At 49.6% G+C, this 20,059-nt stretch overlaps 1 protein-coding gene across 1 annotated transcript; it reads left to right on the top strand.

Moving 5' to 3' along the window:
- The first annotated feature begins 14,880 nt into the window (after window positions 1-14,880).
- Window positions 14,881-19,653, top strand: LOC115309863. Its single transcript, XM_040217980.1, has 2 exons — window positions 14,881-16,356; window positions 18,946-19,653. The coding sequence occupies exons 1-2, from the start codon at window positions 14,881-14,883 to the stop codon at window positions 19,651-19,653; spliced, it is 2,184 nt and encodes a 727-aa protein (XP_040073914.1).
- The last annotated feature ends 406 nt before the right edge of the window (window positions 19,654-20,059 follow it).

Raw genomic sequence — 20,059 nt, forward strand, 5'->3', positions numbered from 1 at the left:
AGTAGGCTAAGTGTTACCAGTGGCCGTCACCGTCTTGTAATGCCCGATTCTACTGCGGTTTTCAGTATCGACGTCCACCATCTCAGCTACGGTCGACGCTTTTGCAGCCCGAGCGACGTCGCGACTGAAATTAGCGAGATGAATCTCATCGTGGGAGTCAGGTTTTAGCACCCATTCTGCGGCGTCCACGTGAAATGAATCGCCGCACGTCACATTATTCGCGCAAAGTTTTGCGGTGTAACGAGCCTCGTTAATTTTGCTGAAGTCGCTCAAGTAGTCAGACATTGTTAGGAGGACGTAGAATCAACAATTACAACGCAAAAGAGAGCACGGGGACTCACACCGACGCCGACAACAACGCGATTCAATGATTTGTTTATGGGCGACGGCGGGCTTCTTGCCCACCGTCCACCGCGCATGCGCGGCGCCGGTGGTGTCCGCTGGGTGCGCTCCGGTTTGTTTGCAAACATGAGTTGGTGTATAGACAGACACGCTGTTTACAAACAAGTCCGCGTTTGCCCACAGAAGGTGTGGGCACTGCGCGTGCGCAGAAACCGAATTCACGTCCAGTGACGCGTCTGCGCATGCGCAGTGCCGTCGACAGCGCCACCACAGCTGTGTGACGTCAGGGCCGCGTGTTGGTCTATAGACGCTTTGCAGTAGCTGTGCATGGGCGCCGCCATAACCAACGTTTCAGTTTTGTTTTCTCTTATTCCGTTTGCTTCAGTTGATCATTATCGTTGCGGGCCAGTCCATTGCCATTTTAGATTTTGCGTCCTTCTCCTCAGCATTGGCCCTTGTGGAGGCTCGTCAACGCCCATTTCAGTGGCTCGGTATTTCGGTAAAACATGAGAAGGTCAACAACGGCGGATGTACTTTGTCGCGTGTGTAAAGCGTCTGTACGAGACACGTCGCACTGTTACAAATACCGTGACGCTGCAAGTTTGGCGCTCTTTGTTTTACCACATCAGCTCTTAGCGCCGGCTGCGCTTTTACTTGGGTTGAAGCCCAAACTATGATTGTGGTGAAGCTCAGATGGACTTATGAAACCGACTTAGGCGAAACTTCCAATACAACTTCTGCTTACCCATCTTTCGGCTCGCAGCCGTCGAGTGTTGAGCTGACCGGGAAGCTGCAAGATAACATCTCCGGTTCGGGACGTGTGCACAGAACTCTGAGTGAGTCGCGATACAGATGTGCCAACGCTAACAGCTGCAGGAGGATGGTGAACTCAAACAAGAAGCTGGACGCCACCAAACTGGAATCGGAGTCGATGCGGAACGAACCAGAGTGCCGACCTCAAATCCAGTGCTAGACGAATGGAAAGATGAGCGCGTGTGAACGTGACAGTGCAGGCATGAAAAGAGCAAACTTTTTCGTTTTTTTTCTCTTGGCGGGGCTCGTGGCCTCATGCAACCAGTTTATAGGGTCTATGCCAAGGGCACGGTGTAAGATACACTCTTTAGGTGAGGACACGGCGGGGCTGAACGCGGGCGCGAGGAATCAGATAGTGTTCGTTCGACGGGCACCCGAAAGGCTGCATTATTCCGCGGCCACCGTGCCCGCGGCTGACAGTGCCGCCGGCTGCCAAACGACGAAACTGTGTGAGAGCGAAAAAAATGGTCTCGTTGCCATGACACCCAGGTACACCGTGGTCTTTCTGCACGAGCGACAACCTCGCTGGAGCTCTGCGCGTGGGGAGCATGAGGCCGGCACGAGCCGGCCCTTCTTAATCTTTGGTTAACATCGGCCACATCCTTGGTTAACATTTTAGCGGCGAAGCCATGTCCGTATGTCCGTCCGATATCCGGCGTCGGGTGCTCATGCTCCCGAGCACGTGAGCACGTGCTCCCGTGCTCGTGTAGGGCAAAAAAAAAAAAATCAACAGAAACCGCATCTTTACGTTGTGAATGATGTTTATTGGGGCGAAGCTCTGGTGGTCTTGTCTGTGTTGACGGTGAGCCGCAGCATGCCGAGCCTTTCGTTCGTTTTCATCCATGTCAGAAAGAGAATTTGTGGTATGGAACGTGATTATATACGCATTTGAGCGTTTGACCGCAGCGTGACATGGATGAAAATGAACGAAAGGCTCGGCATGCTGCGGCTCAGCGTCTACGCAGACAAGCACCACCAGAGCTTCGCCCCAATCTACATCATTCACCACGTGGAGATGCGGTTGTTTTTGTAATACATCCAGCTCGGCGAACTACAGTAATTCTTTCAATCGCTTTAAGTATCTTGCAGAACAAAAAACGTCCCCTGTCTGGCCGACAGTCGGACCCTTAAACGAGCCGTGTAGACAGTGCGAACTTAAAATGACACTTCACATAACGAGGGTTTCTGCTCCAGGACGCGACGCAGTTCATTATCAAATGCTTCGTCACCGGTCTCCTGAGTCCTTGAAAATTCTTCTTTTGTTCTCCAATTTCTTGTGGAGAAAATCCGCTTTCCCCAGGCCAGGAAGCGTGCACATGTCATCCTGCTTCTGAAGCCAAAAAAAGCTCATTGTTGTGTTTATGTTTATGCTGCCGGAAGTTATACCCAAATCACACGGCAGCGTAAACGTGCCTTTAGCTCAAGTCCCTGTCGTAAAGGGAGCTGGAGATCGTGATCACACGGCGCATAAAGGCCCCTTTCGCTAAGGGAGGTCCTGTATTAAACGGAGCTCGCCAAGCCTCGGACCCACAAAAGGCCGGTTTACTCATACAGCGGAGCGCTAAGTTAGCGCTACGTGAGCGCTCCAAGGAGCGCTCATGTGGCGCTTCCTAGCGCGTGATGTAGCGCTTTGTTAGCGCTCCAGAAGCGCTTTGTTAGCGCTCTGTTAGCGTTACAGAAGCGCTCTGTTAGCGCCACAGAAGCGCTTTGTTAGCGCTCTCACGCTCCTTGTGCCGTGCTTGCTGCTGCGGAACAGCGCGTGCACGGCGATTCCTTTGTTGTTTTTCTTTTGGCATTGTAAGAAGAGGAAGGAAAACAGCCGCTCTCCAAGCAAAGGGTCGGGCAGGCGATCCAGAGTCATGGACTCTGAGCGACTAAATGGTTGGGTACGACCTCATCGCTTTCTATTCGATATGCGTGGCCCTGGTTTCAAAGACACGCAGTTAAAAATAATCGCCTTCGAAAGAGCTTTGTGTCTCGGTCCCTCAGCCTAGTAACAAGGTTCGCCGGGTACCCGTCGGTATCTCTATGGCGAAAGATTTCGCGCACCCAGAAGGCTCTTCTGGGCGTTAAGCCGTCCACACACATATGCACTAATCACGTATCTAAGAGCATTTTTCGCATTTCTATTTCAGCATCCCACATGTCCGCCATGGTGCTGCTGATGCACACCCAACCACAGGAACCGGTACCGCAGTGCACGCGCTAATCCGCAGCACCGCGGTACAAGAAGCGCCACTGAAGCTACTGGAGCGCTAACAAAGCGCTGCTGGAGCGCTAACAAGGTGCTACAGAAGTGCTAATCGCGCGCTATGTTAGAACTAAGTCACGCGCTAGGAAGCGCCACATTAGCGCTCCTTGGAGCGCTCACGTAGCGCTAACTTAGCGCTTCGCTGTATGTGTGAACAGGCCTAAACTCAAAATGATATCACAGATATATAAATATATCTTGGTTAGAGCATTATAACAAATTGAATATATATATATATATATATATATATATATATATATATATATATATATATATATATGAACAAATATGTGCAGATGAATGAACCGTACTTAATCCAATGAATCAAAGAATCAAAGTTTCCAGGAACCCGCCGAAAGCCAAAAATTGGCGGAGCCAGGATTTGAACTCTGGGCCTCCCAATGTCCGGTCGGGTGTGCTAACCACTACACCACTCCACTTTTTTTTTTTTTTTTCAAAAGTGTTTATTTACATGGGTATATACACGAGAACACTATATACAATTTACATTTTGTACAAAGCGTCAAAGACACAAAAGAATTGAACGGTTGTCAACCTATACAAGGAGAGTGTTACTAGAAATATTAGAAAGCTCGGAAATAGTTGGAAACAAAGGATGTACAGCACACTTCAGTTTTCCTCTACAGGGAGTTGGCAAAGAGGGCCCTAAAGTGTTAAAATCCTGGTCTAGTGACACAGACTCATATGACGTCAGGTGAACGACTGATGCCTTCTATGGCTTGTTTCCATTCTTCATTATCTTCGCAGCACGCTAGCATGCTCTGACAAACGAATGTGGCAATATTCTTAAAGTTCACCCAAGACGGTTTGGCAACCCCTCCGTCCGTATCAACTTTCCGTGTCTTCCACAGGCTATATAAACCTATCACAACTAATGTGTCGAGAACCGTATCTAACTGGTCTCCAAAATGTAGGTAACGGAAATTACTTTCTTCGACTTCAAAGTCTTTTTTCACTGTCCTCTTGAAAACGTCCCAGAAGAAGACTGCATCAACACAGAGCACAAATGCATGGGTGAATGTCTCAGTTGTTTTGCAGAGCCTGCAGTTTGTGCTCCAAAATACGTCAAAACCCCGTGACTCTCGCCACTCCTTTACAGGTATTGTCCGCGAGTGAAAGCGAAAAAAGAACGACTTGCACTTCGGTGGAATGGGCAAGCGTTTGACTCTTTTTAAAACATCAGTTTCGCAGTTAGGGGGAGCAGCAAATACACCCAATCGGTACAGTGGATCTGGAAACAAAGAAGTTTGTAGACATTTAAGTAACTTCTTCTTGGAACATGTCTCTAAGAAGTCACCGGTAAACCGTGCTCTCAGGAAATCAATGGTGTCTGCTACCTCTTTGTAGAAGCCGCGTAAAGTGATCGTTTTGCTCGATGACTCTGTATTTACTGCTGTTCCTGTGTACTTTGATAAGAAATATGTTTTACACGTTTCTAGAAACGGGTGCTGTGGTGTTCGATAAAATTTCCATCTCGCCATTAGCTGCCTAACAAAGATATGCCCAAGACCTAGGCCGCCGTCCTCCGTTCGTCGGAAGAGGTTTGATCTCCGCATGGGCTCGTACGTTGAATTCCAAATAAACATTGCAAAAATCCTGTTAAACCTGTTAACTGTAAGTCTAGAACAGTGCATGACCTGAAGTATGTATGTTAATTTTGACAAAAGAAATATATTGCAAACGGCAACTTTGCCAAAGGTGGAAAGGTATCTTAGCTTCCATATCCGAACGGCCGACTTGACTTTGGTTTCTAAAGAATCCCACATGGGTTTGGGATTGTCCATGACATTCAGTGGCACACCTAAAAGCTGCGGCTTGCTCGTTGTCCACTCGATGTCGACGAACTTGGCAGGTGTTGTACCCCACTCCCCGCACCACGAACCACTACTTTTATCCTTATTCACCAAAGCACCAGACACTGGGCAGTAGTCGTCGACATGTGACATCGCTGTTACAATGCTTGGTTTGTTGGAGCAAATCAGGACCAAGTCGTCCGCGTAAGCCAGGAGTTTGACTTCGCACGCATGAAGGCGAAACCCTTGTATGTCTTTGTCATTGATGATGTTTCTGCAGAGAGGCTCTAGGTAGATATTGAAGAGTAGCGGCGAGAGGGGACAACCTTGGCGTACCGACCTTCGAACTAGTATAGATTTTGTCAGAGATCCGTTTAGAAGTAATCTTGTCGATATGTCCTTGTAACAAAGCTTTACGCCTTTTTCGATAATTTCGCCAATATTTAGGTGCTTTAAGAGCGCAAAAAGAAAATAGTGGTCCACTCTGTCGAACGCTTTTGCGAGGTCAAGTTGCAATATAGCTGCAGAGTCTTGTGTACGTTGGCATATCTCCAACATTGATCGTACGGTGTGGAGATTAGTTTGTATGTTTCTTCCCTTGATGGAACATGTCTGATGATCACCGACGATTAGACTTATTACTGTTTGAAGTCTTCCAGCCAGCACTCGAGCCAAAATCTTGTAGTCACAGTTCAAGAGACTGATAGGTCGGTAGCCTTCAACTCTTTGCAGCTTGATTGGGTCCTTGAATTTAGGAATAAGTATGGTATGTGCCTTCCGAAACGACAGTGGCAAGGTATCCTCGGCGTAAGATTCTTTGAAAACGTTGCAAAGAATTGGTGTTAGTCTTTCCTTTCATTTTTTATAAAAGCTTGCAGGCAATCCATCAGGACCGGGAGCTTTATTACTTTTCATTTCGGTGATGTTTTGCGTAATCTCCTGTATATCAAGGGGAGAATTAAGTTTTTCCTTCGTTTCATTTTCTAAGCTGGGCAATTTTGCTATTATTTCACGCAGACGTGAATGGGGAGACTTATTACTTGTTGCAAAAAGATCGGCGTAATGAGAGACGAATGCATTCTTAATATCGTTTTCGTTTGTCAATTCTTGACCATTTAGTTTTATCACTGACACTGACTTTTTTCGGACGTACTCTCGTTCAGCATGAATGTTTCTCTTCGTGGGCTGTTCACCTTCAACTAGTTGTAGGGTGCGAGTCCTCACAGCAGCTCCTTCATAGCGCTTCTTGTCGTAATCTTCGATTTGTTTCTTAATGTTTTTGATTTCATTTTTATACATCCCTGGCTGCTGGCATTCAAGATTGTATAGGTATAAGAGGTCTCCATTTAAGCGCTTCTCTTCTTTTTTTTCATAATACCTAATTATCGATGACCTCTCAATCGCTTGTTCCCGTATCCTCATTTTAAACAGATCCCAACTTTGGCACCACCCGGTTTTGACTTGTTCAAGGTCATGTATGAGACCTTCTACTGCATTTTGAAATTCATTATCTCCTAACAATGCTTCATTCATTTTCCAACATTCCCATGACTGCGGTCTTTGCTTTCTTCTTTTTCGATCCGAACCTACACTGACAATGACCAGGCAATGATCTGAAAAATATGTAGGGATCACATTGTAGTTACTAAGTGCTCTACTGGCCGAACCAGGTACGTAGATTCGGTCCAAACGCGCATGTGATGAACCCTGAAAGTGTGTGTATTTAAGAACGTTCTGTGTTGTGCAAACATCTATAAGGTCGCAATCCCTAACCAGAGCTCGGAGAACGTCTACACTTGGGTCCATAATTTTCTTGTTCGGAATTCTGTCCTTGACATGCAAAACACAGTTAAAATCTCCGAGCATAATAACATCGAATCTGGTATCAGCATGTATCCTTACTTGATTAAATAAGTTTTCTCTTTGCGCTTGGTCATTGTACGCGTAAACAACGACTATGCGGCAGGGGTTTCCTTGTATAAGGGCATTAGCAACTAAGAGCCTTCCTGCATCCGCACCTTCGATTAAACTGCACATTCGATAGTCAAAACCTTTTCGAAACAAGAGCGCACATCCAGCAGAATAATCAATTGCTGGGCAGTGGTAGATGTCGTATGAGCTTGCCCATAGGGTGTTTGCCGAGAACAGAACATTTCCTTCAGAAACTTTTGTCTCTTGGAGTGCTACTATGTCGATGTTGTGCGGTTCTAAAAACCGAAACAGCTGATATTGTTTTTTGCGCGAATTTATACCTCGAACGTTAAGTGAGCATATGGTGAAAGTACTCGTCTGGGTGGTGCCAAGGTTGACTGTGGTCATTTATACGTTGGCTTCTGATCGGGTTAGGTTGTCTTTTTCCGTTCCTTAAACTTCGACTTTCCCCGCTGTTCTTGCAAGTCCACGCGCCCTCGTTCATCTTCACTAACGACGAGGGCATCTTTAGAGCAGCAAGGTTCCTCAATCAGAAGGGCTTCACTTGTGTCCACCTTTGCCTTCTTGGTCGTCCTCTCGTCTTTTCCCTCATTCGAAGTAGGCGAAGTTGATTGGATGGACAACTTTCTTGCCTCCTTGCCTTTGTTGGTTGAGCTGTCGTCCTTGGTTCTAGTTTGCGTTTCTTGCGTTAAGACCTCTTCCCGACTAGGCTTGGGTGCTTCATCATGTTGACCCGAGGGCCCTTCACCTGAACTGGAGGTATTTTCGTGGGATTCCTGAGACTCGCCCATTGGTTCCAAGTCTTTCGTGAACATCTCATCGACGTCCATGATGTGCTCGCTCACATCAGCCACTGGAGAGGCGTTACCTTGTAGCTTAGATGCATAGGTAACAATGCATTCCTCGGTCGAATGGCCAAATCGCCAGCACTGCGTGCAGCGGGGGGTCGAGCACTGCCTGCGGATATGGCCAATCGCTTTGCAGCGCAGGCAGAGCGGAGGTCGTCCGGGAATGACCACCAGGGTGTTCACTCCGTAGATGTTCAGCGTGTGTGGGACCTTGTCAACCGTGAGATGGTCTTTGAGGGCGAGGGTCACTATTCGGGTCAGGGTGTCTGTTTCTTCGAGATCTGAAAATCTCCACTTCTCTCTTGTTATATCTTTGACCGTTCCAAACGGTTCCAACACCTTCTTGATTTCACTGTCTGGAAGCTGAGGTGGTAGCCACAGAAGCTTCATCTTGATTTCGTCCTTGGTTGGATCAATCACGAGGCACCTTTTTTGCTTGATCTCAAGCTCTTCGCATGCCTTGATTTTGCATTTTACGGCTCCGTTGGCGAAGACGGCCATCCAGACATGGCTCATTTGATATGGGCCCAATGCTATTAGATCGGTTCGTTCAATCATCGAAAACAGAACTTCCTTGAAGTCTGTTGCCTTGTAGGGCCTTCCGGACATGTCCGCATGCAGAAAGAGGGAGTTTGTAACTAGCATACCTGTCGGTAGACGTGGAAGAATGATACGATATTCCTTGGACTGCTTGGAGCATTCCACTGCCTGTTCATTTACCCGGTCAACGAGGACCGTCATGCTGCTCTCCTTGGAGCTCATCTTGCGTCTTGCTAAATCGCTGCCTTCTTTGCAGCGGGTCCCAGGGCCACAAGGGCTCCAGTAAGTGACTTAAAATCGGAAGGCGAAAATTCGGGCGTTCAATGGCGAGCACTTCTTCTTCCTCCCCTCCTACACCACTCCACTTAGCACACCCGACCGGACATTGGGAGGCCCAGAGTTCAAATCCTGGCTCCGCCAATTTTTGGCTTTCGGCGGGTTCCTGGAAACTTTGATTCTTTGATTCATTGGATTAAGTACGGTTCATTCATCTGCACATATTTGTTCATATCCTCCTCGGAGACCACGTACGATGACGTGAAGTGCCCGTGTTGTATATATATATATATATATATATATATATAAGTACCAAAATATGAAATGATTCTGGACACAAATGTGATGGAATAATATAATAACGATGAACGCGTACTCTAGCTAGCAGGTAGCAGCGGCGGCAAGTCGAAAACAATGTCTGCTACAAACCCGAACGCGATGGACCACTGCGAGCGAATTTTCGAGGTTGTAGACGAGTCACCCGGCTCTCCCGCCCAGGACCCTTTATCTTCGTCGTCGTCCATTCCTTTCGATCGCGTGACTGGCGTAACCATGAGACTCCGTCGTGTTTCGTTTCTGCCGGGCACTATTTAGCTACTTCAGTGAGAACTTGACAAGAAAATGGAGCAGCTAAACATAAAAAGGTCGCCCACGTCGCAATGCAAACTCGTAAACGCTGATGATTTAGGGACAGTGTGGCCAGACGGTCGGACGTTTTAAAGCAAGACTCATTTAGGTGCGCCGATTGACTTAGAGAAAAAAAGTAAAGTGCCGCAAAAGCAGACAGAAATAATATTTCGGTTTTCAATGTGATATTTCATATACAATAATAAAAAAAAAACTGCGCGTCAAACGGATTTTGAGGAATAATTATTTATCACGTGAAGCACGTGATAAACCTCGATTAAGCTGGATCTCGCGGTTAAGCTGGAATGCAATCGACATCAACCTAAAGTGCTCCGTTTATTTATCCTGCGATCAAGAACGCCGTTTACTACAGGTAGAACCGCTAACCTTGGGTTTTTAACGTGCACCACGCAATAGTGATACATGTCCGCACGCCGGTACGATGCTCCTCCAGATCGAAACGGGCGGGGGTGGGAATTGAACCGAGAATCCTTGAGTTCTGCAGCGCGAGCTATCGCTCCGCGTGCTCCGAGCTGGTGTGGGCTAGCACACTCGGCCACCGTTCCCCTCTTGAAGGAGGCCCGCCAGGGGGCCAGCTTGGCTCGACCACCTTCACGTGAGCTCCCGTCTTTTTACTTCTTTTGACAAAATCTCTGAAGGTTTTATATCAATCAATTCGCACAAAACAAAGCGCAAACGCGTAGAAAAAAAAACACGAGATAAATTTTAAGACCCAGTCGCGGATTGGGGACCCGGGGATGGTTTAGAAGGGAAACTTAAGACGCCGGCCAAATCCAACATGGCCCCCCATCGACGTGATGCTCGAGGGAGCCCAAGACGCCTTCGCCCCCGACCGCTGCGTCTTCGAGGCGCCCACGCTCCAGCGACTCCCATGGATACAAAACGGAACGGTTCAGGGGAGGCTACCGAGCTCAACACCACCAACCATCGGCATCCCGTCATTGAAAGCATTGAATCGGGAGCGCCGGCGGTCTGGACGGCCCCAACGGTCGACGAGATTCAAGCCGGGACCATTGCCGGCCTCCCGGGGTGCCTGGAGGGAGGCCACGCCCACGCGCCCCCAACTCGGCCGACGTCACCCATTTCGGAAGACGGAGAGAGAGAATACGCGCCTCCTGCGGTTCCCCCTTCACCCCCCGGCCGTGCCCCGGACTCACCGGGAGCGTCCTCGACTCAGCGAGAGGCTTCTTCCGTCTCGCGCCCCATCCCCATGCCCGTGGAGAGGGTAATGAACGAGACACCCGAGTTAAGCACCAACAACGGCGAACCAACGGGGGTGAACGTGCCGACATCGAACAGCTTCGAGTGCCTTGGGGGGAACAATCCCGACGGGGAGGCTAGCGTCGGAACAGCAGCACCGACCAGTCATGATCCGCCAGGTGAGCGCCGTCCATGCGGGGTCGCGCCTGCCGAATTCCTCACCCAGGATGGCTACACGCTGGTCACATACCGATCGGAGAGAAAACTCAAAAAGCCAACAGACCAAATCGATAAACTCTACACCGTGCTTTTTCATCCCTCGCTAGAAAGTCGCCCATTCGAAGCAACACAACGGAGCAAAATTTCTAAAGAAATCAGAAGCGCTTTCAGCAAGACGGCCGTCACAAACATCCGACTAAATCCTTCTAAAAACATCCTAGCGGTTGACACACCCTACATTGAAACCAGAGACAGGCTTCTGCTCGTCCGCAACCTGGTCCGAATTCCGGTGCGCTCTTTCCCAGCTACGCCGACAAACGCCTCCGTGGGAACAGTGCATGGCATGGCCGGCGAACACTCTCTACAGGTGATTCGGACTATGGTGGAGGCAAAAGGGACCATCCTGGACATCGCCCGTAAGGGAAAAGGCACATCAATCTTCGTCTTTTTTGAGGGCCTAAGTATGCCTGACCACGTCACTCTGGGCCCGCGGTGGTACGGGGTTTATCCGGCTAAAGAACAAAAACGACTCAAAGGGATCGCCATCACGACCGGCAGACCTCCATGGAGATGCCCCCACTCACATCAACATCAAAATCGGAACCGCCACAAGCAGAAAACAACCCATGGAGAGGCAGACCTACCTTTGCGCATGTACTCCGTGCAGGTCGGGAAACACCGAGCCGGAACGCAGAGCTCTCTGTGGGCCAAAAACCCACCACCCCCACTCGGTGCCACGGTGCAGCTGTGTCGCAACGCAGGGGAGAGAGATCCTCCTCGAAACACGGGGGCACCTGGATCCGTGGAGACATGGATACTCGGGGGCCCCTATCATCGTCAAACTGCGGCCGAAATCGTCCACTCATGCGGGGCAGCCGAGGAGATGGCGGGATGCCCAGACGAGATATGCGCTGCCGATCCGTGCCGTCACCCAGTGAGCGGTCCCAATTGCGGAGAGCGATGACTGGAGGTCGGCATATCGAGCCCTTTGGTTTGCCGGAATCATCCTCCCGCGGTGCATTTTGGCCTGCACGGAGCGAGCCTCCTTTTGGTGACATCGATATGCGACGGACGGGGGCAGTAAGGTGGCCACCGCTTGTTTCGCTGCTCCAAGAAGAACACCAGAGGGAAGAAAAACGTCCTTACACAGACGGGTCCGCCTCCAACGCGTCTGAGAGAAGCCGGAGCGGGAATGACAACAGCAGTAGGCATCCCACGGAACCAACCAGCCTCCCCTGCAAAACAGCTAGTGGGACTTACCCAACCCTCCCGCATACTTCTCTGGCAGCCGACCCCAACCAGCCTCGGCTCCCGGTCTCCCCAAATGATCGCGACCGTCCCCCTCCCAGTTCGCCTGAGGCGCACGCTGCTGCTCCTCCTCCTCTCTTCTCTACTCTTTCGAGAGGGCATGCGACACCAGCGCGGTGCATGTGCGGACACTCGGGGAATTCCGCGGAGGTGCTGAATGACTTCCACCAAAAGTGTGTAGCGACGGAAATGATCCTTCATCACACCTTCACTCCACTGGTTAAAGAACTGGTCTCAAGTCTGCTCGAGGCTAATCCACAAATGAAGGAAACATCCGACGAAAACCGAACCCCACAGGAAAATACTAGTACTGCCCGACAACTATCAGACACTCAATCATCACAGCCACATTTCCGAGGGACAGAGGAGTTCCCGCTCCTGCCTTCTCGGCGGGAGACGTCTACAACCGCCGATACCGAAGACTTGGTGTCGCACGTGCGGAGAAATATCAACCGCGATCGACCTCTGCACCAAGACATAGACACACGCATAGACCAGCTGGAAGGCGAGATGCGCGAAGTAAAGCGCTACTTGAAGACCATCCTTGACAGACTCCCACAACCCAACAATGGCCAAGAGAAGTAAAGGTTGCATTGTGTGGCAGTGGAATTGTCGAAGCTTGGCTCCGAAGAGGGGACACCTTCACCAGTACCTACAATCCCTACCACCAGAACTCAGACCAGACGTTTTGGCCATACAAGAAACGTGGAAGGCCATCACCATTCCGGGATACCAAGCCTTTAATCACACCAACTCATCAGGGGTCGTACGAGTCACCACGCTAGTGCGACGGAACCTACCAGCACAACGTCATTCAACCGGCATCGAAAACATCGAGCACACCTTCATCGAAATCTTGGCGGGCAAGAAGAAGTGCCATCGCAGCACGTTCATCCTCAATGTATACAGTCCTCCGAAGGCACGACACTCGTTTCACCAGCTCCTGCGCGCCGCCATAGACATGGCCAAGGGAAAAGCTCTGCTCATCGTTGGAGACTTTAACGCACCACACATGTCATGGGGCTATCCGCGGGACAGCGCTAAGGGTCGGCAGCTTTGGCAGGACATTGCCACCCTGGGACTGGACCTACTTACAGACCCGACGCAGCCAACTCGGAAAGCCACGGGCGGATACAAAGACACATCACCAGACCTCACACTCGGTCACTGCTTGGACGCAGAATGACACAACACCCTGGAAACTCTGGGCAGTGACCACTATATCCTCAACATCCTCCTGAGACGCAGCCCTACGAAGCCCATGGGATGGCCTCTGCGAGTGGTCGAGTGGGACACTTTCAGGCAGGAGCTTGACGAAGTGGACCGAGACGGAGAGATCAAGGACCTGGATCAGTGGACCGCAGGCATCAGAGAAGTTGAAGTCTCAGCCACAAGAAACATTCCCGAGGAAGCAAATCTGACCGCGGCGGACAGTCGGCTCCTGCACCTATGGGAAATGAAGACAAACCTTGAGGCACGCTTAAGGCGAAAGAAAGGAAATCGTCGGCTACGCAAGCGAATCGCAACATTGTACAAGACCATCGAGAGTCACGCCACCTATCTCACAACTAAGCAATGGGAAGACACCTGCAACGAGTTCGAAGGAGCTCCCAACACTCCAAAGACGTGGAACATCCTTCGACATCTCCTCGACCCCGGACAAAGCCGAACCACAGTCCGAAATCAGATGGAGTGTATCCTGAACTCATTCCAGGGAGATGGAAACGAGCTTGTCCAAGAAGTACAAAACAAGTATATCGGACGAGCTCCGCCAACACCTGCGATGGAATACACGGGCCAGCCAAACCTTACGCTAGACAAAGAATTCCGACCCTTCGAAGTCATGGCTGCGATCCGAGAGCTCAAGACCCGCTCCACTCCAGGACCTGATGGAGTCTCCAACAAGCTACTGCGGCACTTGGATGACAGAGAGATTGACCGGCTAACATCATACTTCAACGTCTGCTGGCAAAAAGGAGAAATCCCAGAATCCTGGAGGACTGCGAAGATGGTGTTTATACCCAAGCCTGGGAAAAAACTTCAACTGGAAGCCCTGCGCCCCATTTCGCTCACGTCCTGTCTCGGGAAGGTCTTGGAGCATGTCGTACACAATCGCCTTAACAGGTACGCAGAGGCCAACAAAGTCTTCGCGGACACGATGGTCGGGTTCAGACCCAAGCTCTCGACGCAGGACGTGATGCTCCGACTGTATCATCAGATTATGGCAAGGGAATACGCACCCAAAAGGGACACCAGAGCCATACTCGGGCTGAACATCTCCAAAGCATTCGACAATGTCAGCCACGCAGCCATCCTCCGTGGGCTAAACTCCATTGATGTGGGCGAGCGCATCTTCAAATACATACAGAACTTCCTATCAAGTAGGCAGGTGCAGGTCTCGATCGGCGGTTTCCAATCTGACCTGCAAACTCTGGGCGGAGTCGGAACACCGCAAGGAGCAGTGTTCTCTCCGTTTCTCTTCAATATCGCCATGAAAGATTTACCGACGAAACTACAAGATATCCCCAACCTTCACCACAGCATATACGCAGACGATGTCACTCTGTGGATGGTAGGAGGAAGCGATGGCGCCATCCAAGACTCGCTGCAAGAAGCTTTACGCATCGTGGAAACCTACGCTAAGGAGCGCGGACTAGCCTGCTCTCAGGAAAAGTCGGAGTTGCTACTCATGGCCGGCACCACGGTAAAAACTCCCTCAGGCATCATACTGCAGGTCGGAGGCAAAGACGTCCCTCGGGTCCGGCGACTTCGGATACTCGGTCTGTGGTTGCAGGAGGATGGCAAGAACACATACAGCATCGGAGTCCTCCGTAACCACGCACGGCAGGTAGGAAGACTCATAGCAAGAATCGCCGGAAAACGGTACGGGATGAAAGAGCGGAATGTCATTCGCCTTATCAAAGCCTTCGTGATTAGCCGGATTGCCTACATTGCACCCTTCCTGGACTTGACACTCACGGAGAGGGATGCCATCGATCGCATCATCCGCTGCGTATACAAGAAAGCGCTTCACCTAACACGTTCAACAGAGACCAAGCGACTCCAGAAGCTTGGGCTTCACAACACCCTCTCGGAAATCATTGAGGCACAGAGGACAGCCCACTACGAAAGGCTATCTCTGACCACAGCGGGAAGAACCATCCTCACATCTTTGGGCATCAACTACCACCCCACAGGGCACAGTACGCGAGGCTTGCTTCCAAACGAGCTACGCGAGCAACTAAAGATTTCGCCTCTGCCTCGTCACATGCATCCAGTGCACGACGCAGGCAGACGCATGGCCAGAGTGAAGGCTCTGGAGAACACTCTACAGCAAGACTACGACGACTCCGAGGTGACCTATGTCGACGCAGCCTCAGCTGACAGGGGTCGAATGACCCTTGCAGTTACGAATCGCTCCGGCCAAATCTTCACGGCAGGCAGCATGTACACCAGCAACAGTGCAGAGGCAGAGGAGGCAGCCATCGCCTTGGCCCTCACTTTCAGCACCACGAAAGTCATCGTCAGTGACTCCCAGATGGCCATCCGCCAGTACATGCGTGGTCACATCTCTGACAAAGCCCCCAAGATCGCCACTGGTCATCGTCTGATTGACCACCCAGTCCGCATACTGTGGTCTCCAGCCCATGCGTCACTCCCAGGCAACGAGAGTGCTCACAGTGCAGCCTGCGCTCTTACCAACCGGGCTAGCACACCAAGTGAGCACTCGACCTTCGCCACGTGGAACCACGACAACCTCTACACCTTTAAGGGGGTGCTGGACCACTACCGAGTAGAACGCCGAGCCTACCCAGAGGCTCACAGCACTCTCAACAAGGCAGAATCCACCATCCTCCGTCAAGTCCAGACAGAGACCTTCCTCAACCCGGCGCAGTTGCACTCGTGGTACCCAGATACCTACGACCCGTCTTGCAAAAACTGTGGCGAGATCGCCACACTCCACCATATACTCTGGGAGTGTCCGGAGCTGCTTCTTCACTCGAAGAATAAGGAGTTCATCAAGCAAGCCAGGCAACCAGGCGCCTGGGAATCCTTCCTGCGGGATCCTGACCCCACGACTCAGAAAATTCTAGTCCAGCTGGCCTCGGACGCCGCCGGGAACATCGCGTCTCGTCTGTCGACCGAGGGGATCGCTTCGTCAAGGGTCTCTCCCTAAGAGAGACTCGGTTGACGCGGGGATCTAACAGTCTTGGACCCAATAAAGTCTACCTCACCTCACCTCATCCCTCTTGAAACCACAGAAAGACCCTTCACCGCCATCAAGTTAACACCCAATCGCACCGATAAGCTGTGTCGAGAAAACATTTGAAAGGCTTATAAGCAGACGGTTAGTATACATATTATAAAATCAAAATCTGGTTGATAAAGATCACTGTAGGTTTCGCCGAGGTCGATCTAGTCTAGATAACCTGGTTCGCCGGGAAACCGTGATACATGAGGCATTTGTGAGCAAGCAGCACTGCATTGCAGTGTTTTTGTTTTTATTTAGACAAGCCGTATGATACCACTTCGAGAAACGGTATCCTGCGAGACTTATACACTTGCAATATTCATGGTCAGATGCTGCAATGCAAAAATACTTCATAACTAACAGAAGCTTTCAAGTGCTGCTTGACAGAACCCTGTCTAATTCTTTTGATCAGGGAAATAGACTCCCAAGGGATGCTTTTTGAGCGTTACTTTGTACTGAAAATGCATTCTTTTGCGCGAATCTGACCTTTGTCTATCCCCTACTCTCTTTATGGTGTCGGCATACATATATTTTCATATTCCTGCAACCTTTCTAGTTGTCAGTGGCAATCGCAACTGACATTAAATGAACTTAGAAGTGGGCAGACGAAAATGGTTTTAAGTTCTCTGTTGCAAAGTTATTCTGCTTGCCTTTTTCCCTTGGCCGCGGGTTGTCTTGAAATCCAAGTCGGGAGCTTAATGGAACTCTAATTCCTGTTAAGAATGAGCATGAATTCCCCGGTTATTATAATTGACAAAACTTACCTATATTTTTCACCTGAAAATTTTCAATAAAAATTGCCTTCGTTTTATCCTTTTTTTCTAGAGTTTTGGTGCCTAAGTCATATGGGGGTCAGATCGGATATGTCTCTTACGTTTGTACAACGAACTTGTGCGATCTCGTCTTTATTGTGATGTGATATAGAGCAATTGTGTTCTTGACTCGAATTTCATCTGGACGAACTTCGCCGAATTTGGAACGCAGTTTACGTTTCCACCTGGAATGTGGTGCGCGTTTTGTTTTTTGTTTTTTTAATCGACTTTTATTAGGTTTAAAAAAAATGGCATATTAGCTCTTCTTGAGTCGAAAGAGAAATATCAAGATTATTCTCACTTTTAGACTGACGGCGTCAGAACTTGATATTTTGTGGGTTGAACAGGGCACTGGGGTCATTTTGTAAGGGTAAAACCTCTTTATGAATTTGCCAGTATATTTACTGCTGAAACCTATGCTGTGGCTTCTCCGCTGGATTATATTGCGAAGACTAAAACTAGACGGGCCGAATTATTGGAGGGACCTGAGCGTCATTACTGCAACATGCTCTCTAAAAACCACTAAGAATGTGCTTGTGTAACAAGTGCGAAGTCAACTTGACGGAGCTTTGCGTAAGCTCCGTAAGGTGAAAGAAGTCCCCGAGGAACGAGAACTGTGTTTCTCGGCTCGGTTAAATAAACTAGGCATCTCAGAAAGCTCAAACTTCGTGACAATGTGACGCTAGAGGTTATGATGGAACGCAAAGGTTTTAAAACGTGAAGTCGCCTGGATCAACAGATAAATAAGAAAATCGAAATGTGATAAACGCTGAAGACATTTTCTTCTTCTTTAGCGTTCATAGTGCGGCTGAGTGCCATTGCGGCGCTGCTGCGGGCATATCAATGTCTACGCTTCGTGCTGAACCAACGTTATGCTGAACAATCTTGCCGTTGTCTCCCACTGGACGAAGCGAGCAGTTGTCACACTTCCCCTTAAAGGCCACCATAGCGAGGCTACAGTGCACTGTAGCGAGGCAGCGCCCCGGAAAAGAGCACTAGCGCCACCTGGTAGGTTCAACACGACGTGGCTCACGCTGAGGCCGCCACTTTCTTCACTGCTCAATGTTTCTGGTTCACTGAACAAACGAAGCAGAAATTAGTGACACCACGCGCTAAATAGTGGTGTGGAACCCATCTCCAGCGAGCACACTCTCACTTCCCCACTCTTTCTCATGCATTGCCGTTAATAAAAGTTTGATTGATTGATTGATTGACTTCTTAGGCCTTGTAAACACAACAGAAAGCACCATTAACATGGCCACCAGCATAGTAAGCGACAAAGCTATATGGAATACCTGACCAAACTGACTGTGTAACGGCGTAACATCAAAAGCAGAGCTTCAAAATAGTAGGCTGTTTGCCTTCGAACCTCCTACCACTTCTAGGGTGAGTTCAGAATTGATCTTTCTGGAGCATAGGTAGCCCACCAGCGAATGCATTGCCAACCTGCGATCCGGGAATATTATTTTTGTACGTGGCTATGGACTCGAATTTCAGGCGTATGACAGGGCATTCATCGATCGACACTTCCCCAGTCAGTGATTCCTCCAACTGCGCCAATCTTGAGACATCCCCCACAAGCACCCAGGGATACCGGACCCAGACAGAGGATCGGCTACACCCGAAACGATCGCCACTGGACAACAATGCTAGCACAGCCTCGGCAAGACCTAGCGCCGATCTATACCAGAACAAGAAGGTGGAGTGCGCCCGGGAATCACACGAGCAGTCTCCACTGAAACATGCAAAGGCAGACTTCTTGAGGAACAGCGAAGATAATGCCGAATATAGCGCCAACGAGAATTCTGTTGGTAGCCAGTTGCTGGCGATCAACAGACATGGGAACTCGGCGTCCTCATTTGAAACCAGCACTTTGAGCGCACTTACAGAAATACCGATTCCTCCGATTCCTATTCAAGGTCAGTTCGAGTTGTTTCTGAGAAACATTGACGGCGATATGGAGACGAGGTCTAGTGAGGTGGACAAGACGAACGACCTGTCTTCTTCAGACGCGCAGCCGGCGACAACAAGTACCGTCTGTAGCAGCGCTGCGAGCGCCACAACAAAAGCCTGTAGAACTTCGGGGATTACGACCTGCGACACCTCGGACGAGGACAAAAGCGGAGAGGACGCCCCTGCCACGAGCTGTTCAGGGACGCCCATAGATTCGCCGCACAAGAAGATCACTTGGGGCAAGGCCAAGTCGTACCCTGGAAGTGAGACAGTGTCGGACCTCGATGAAACATCGGACACTCGCTCCGACCTCTGGCAGAGCCTGAGGAAGCCTATGAACCCGCTCTTGAAGGCTGGATATCGAGTCAAAAAGCAAGAAAGCGCGGCTAAACTGCACTCGCGTCCTTCTCGTAAAGACGCCAAGGACAAAAAGTTGCGCAAATGAACTACGTAAGACTGGCACAGACAGCAGGGGAGAAAAATAAGTCGAGTATCATTATTAATTTTATAAATGACACTTGGCTTCCGAGTCCTTAAATTAAAAAAGGAACCATTTCAAAGTTGCACGAAATAACACAAAAATATTACTTATTATGTGGTTAGTGTTATTTAGTGCTCAAAAAACCTCTGACACGCAAAAAAAAAAAAAAAATTTTTTTCATGCTGGCGTTGAAACGGCATATCAGGACATTACAAGAAAAATTGTTTCACTATAAAGTTGCATAGTTTTTTTTTATAAAAATAGAAATACGAGGCCCAATTCAAAGTTCCCGCTAGTGCACTGTGACGTAACAGTGTACCGCAAGGTGTCGGGACGGTCAGAAGGGAGGCATCGACCTACCTCACTAAAA

This window comes from Ixodes scapularis, unplaced genomic scaffold (assembly GCF_016920785.2).
Source record: "Ixodes scapularis isolate PalLabHiFi unplaced genomic scaffold, ASM1692078v2 PGA_scaffold1__304_contigs__length_218370807, whole genome shotgun sequence".
Classification (NCBI taxonomy): domain Eukaryota; kingdom Metazoa; phylum Arthropoda; class Arachnida; order Ixodida; family Ixodidae; genus Ixodes; species Ixodes scapularis.

Excerpts from the sequence above, each read along its gene's own strand:
- LOC115309863 (XM_040217980.1), top strand. The coding sequence starts at position 14,881 with ATGGCCGGCACCACGGTAAAAACTCCCTCAGGCATCATACTGCAGGTC. Across the intron at positions 16,357-18,945 it reads AGGGGATCGCTTCGTCAAGG|AACAAGAAGGTGGAGTGCGC; the intron begins GTCTCTCCCTAA and ends GATCTATACCAG.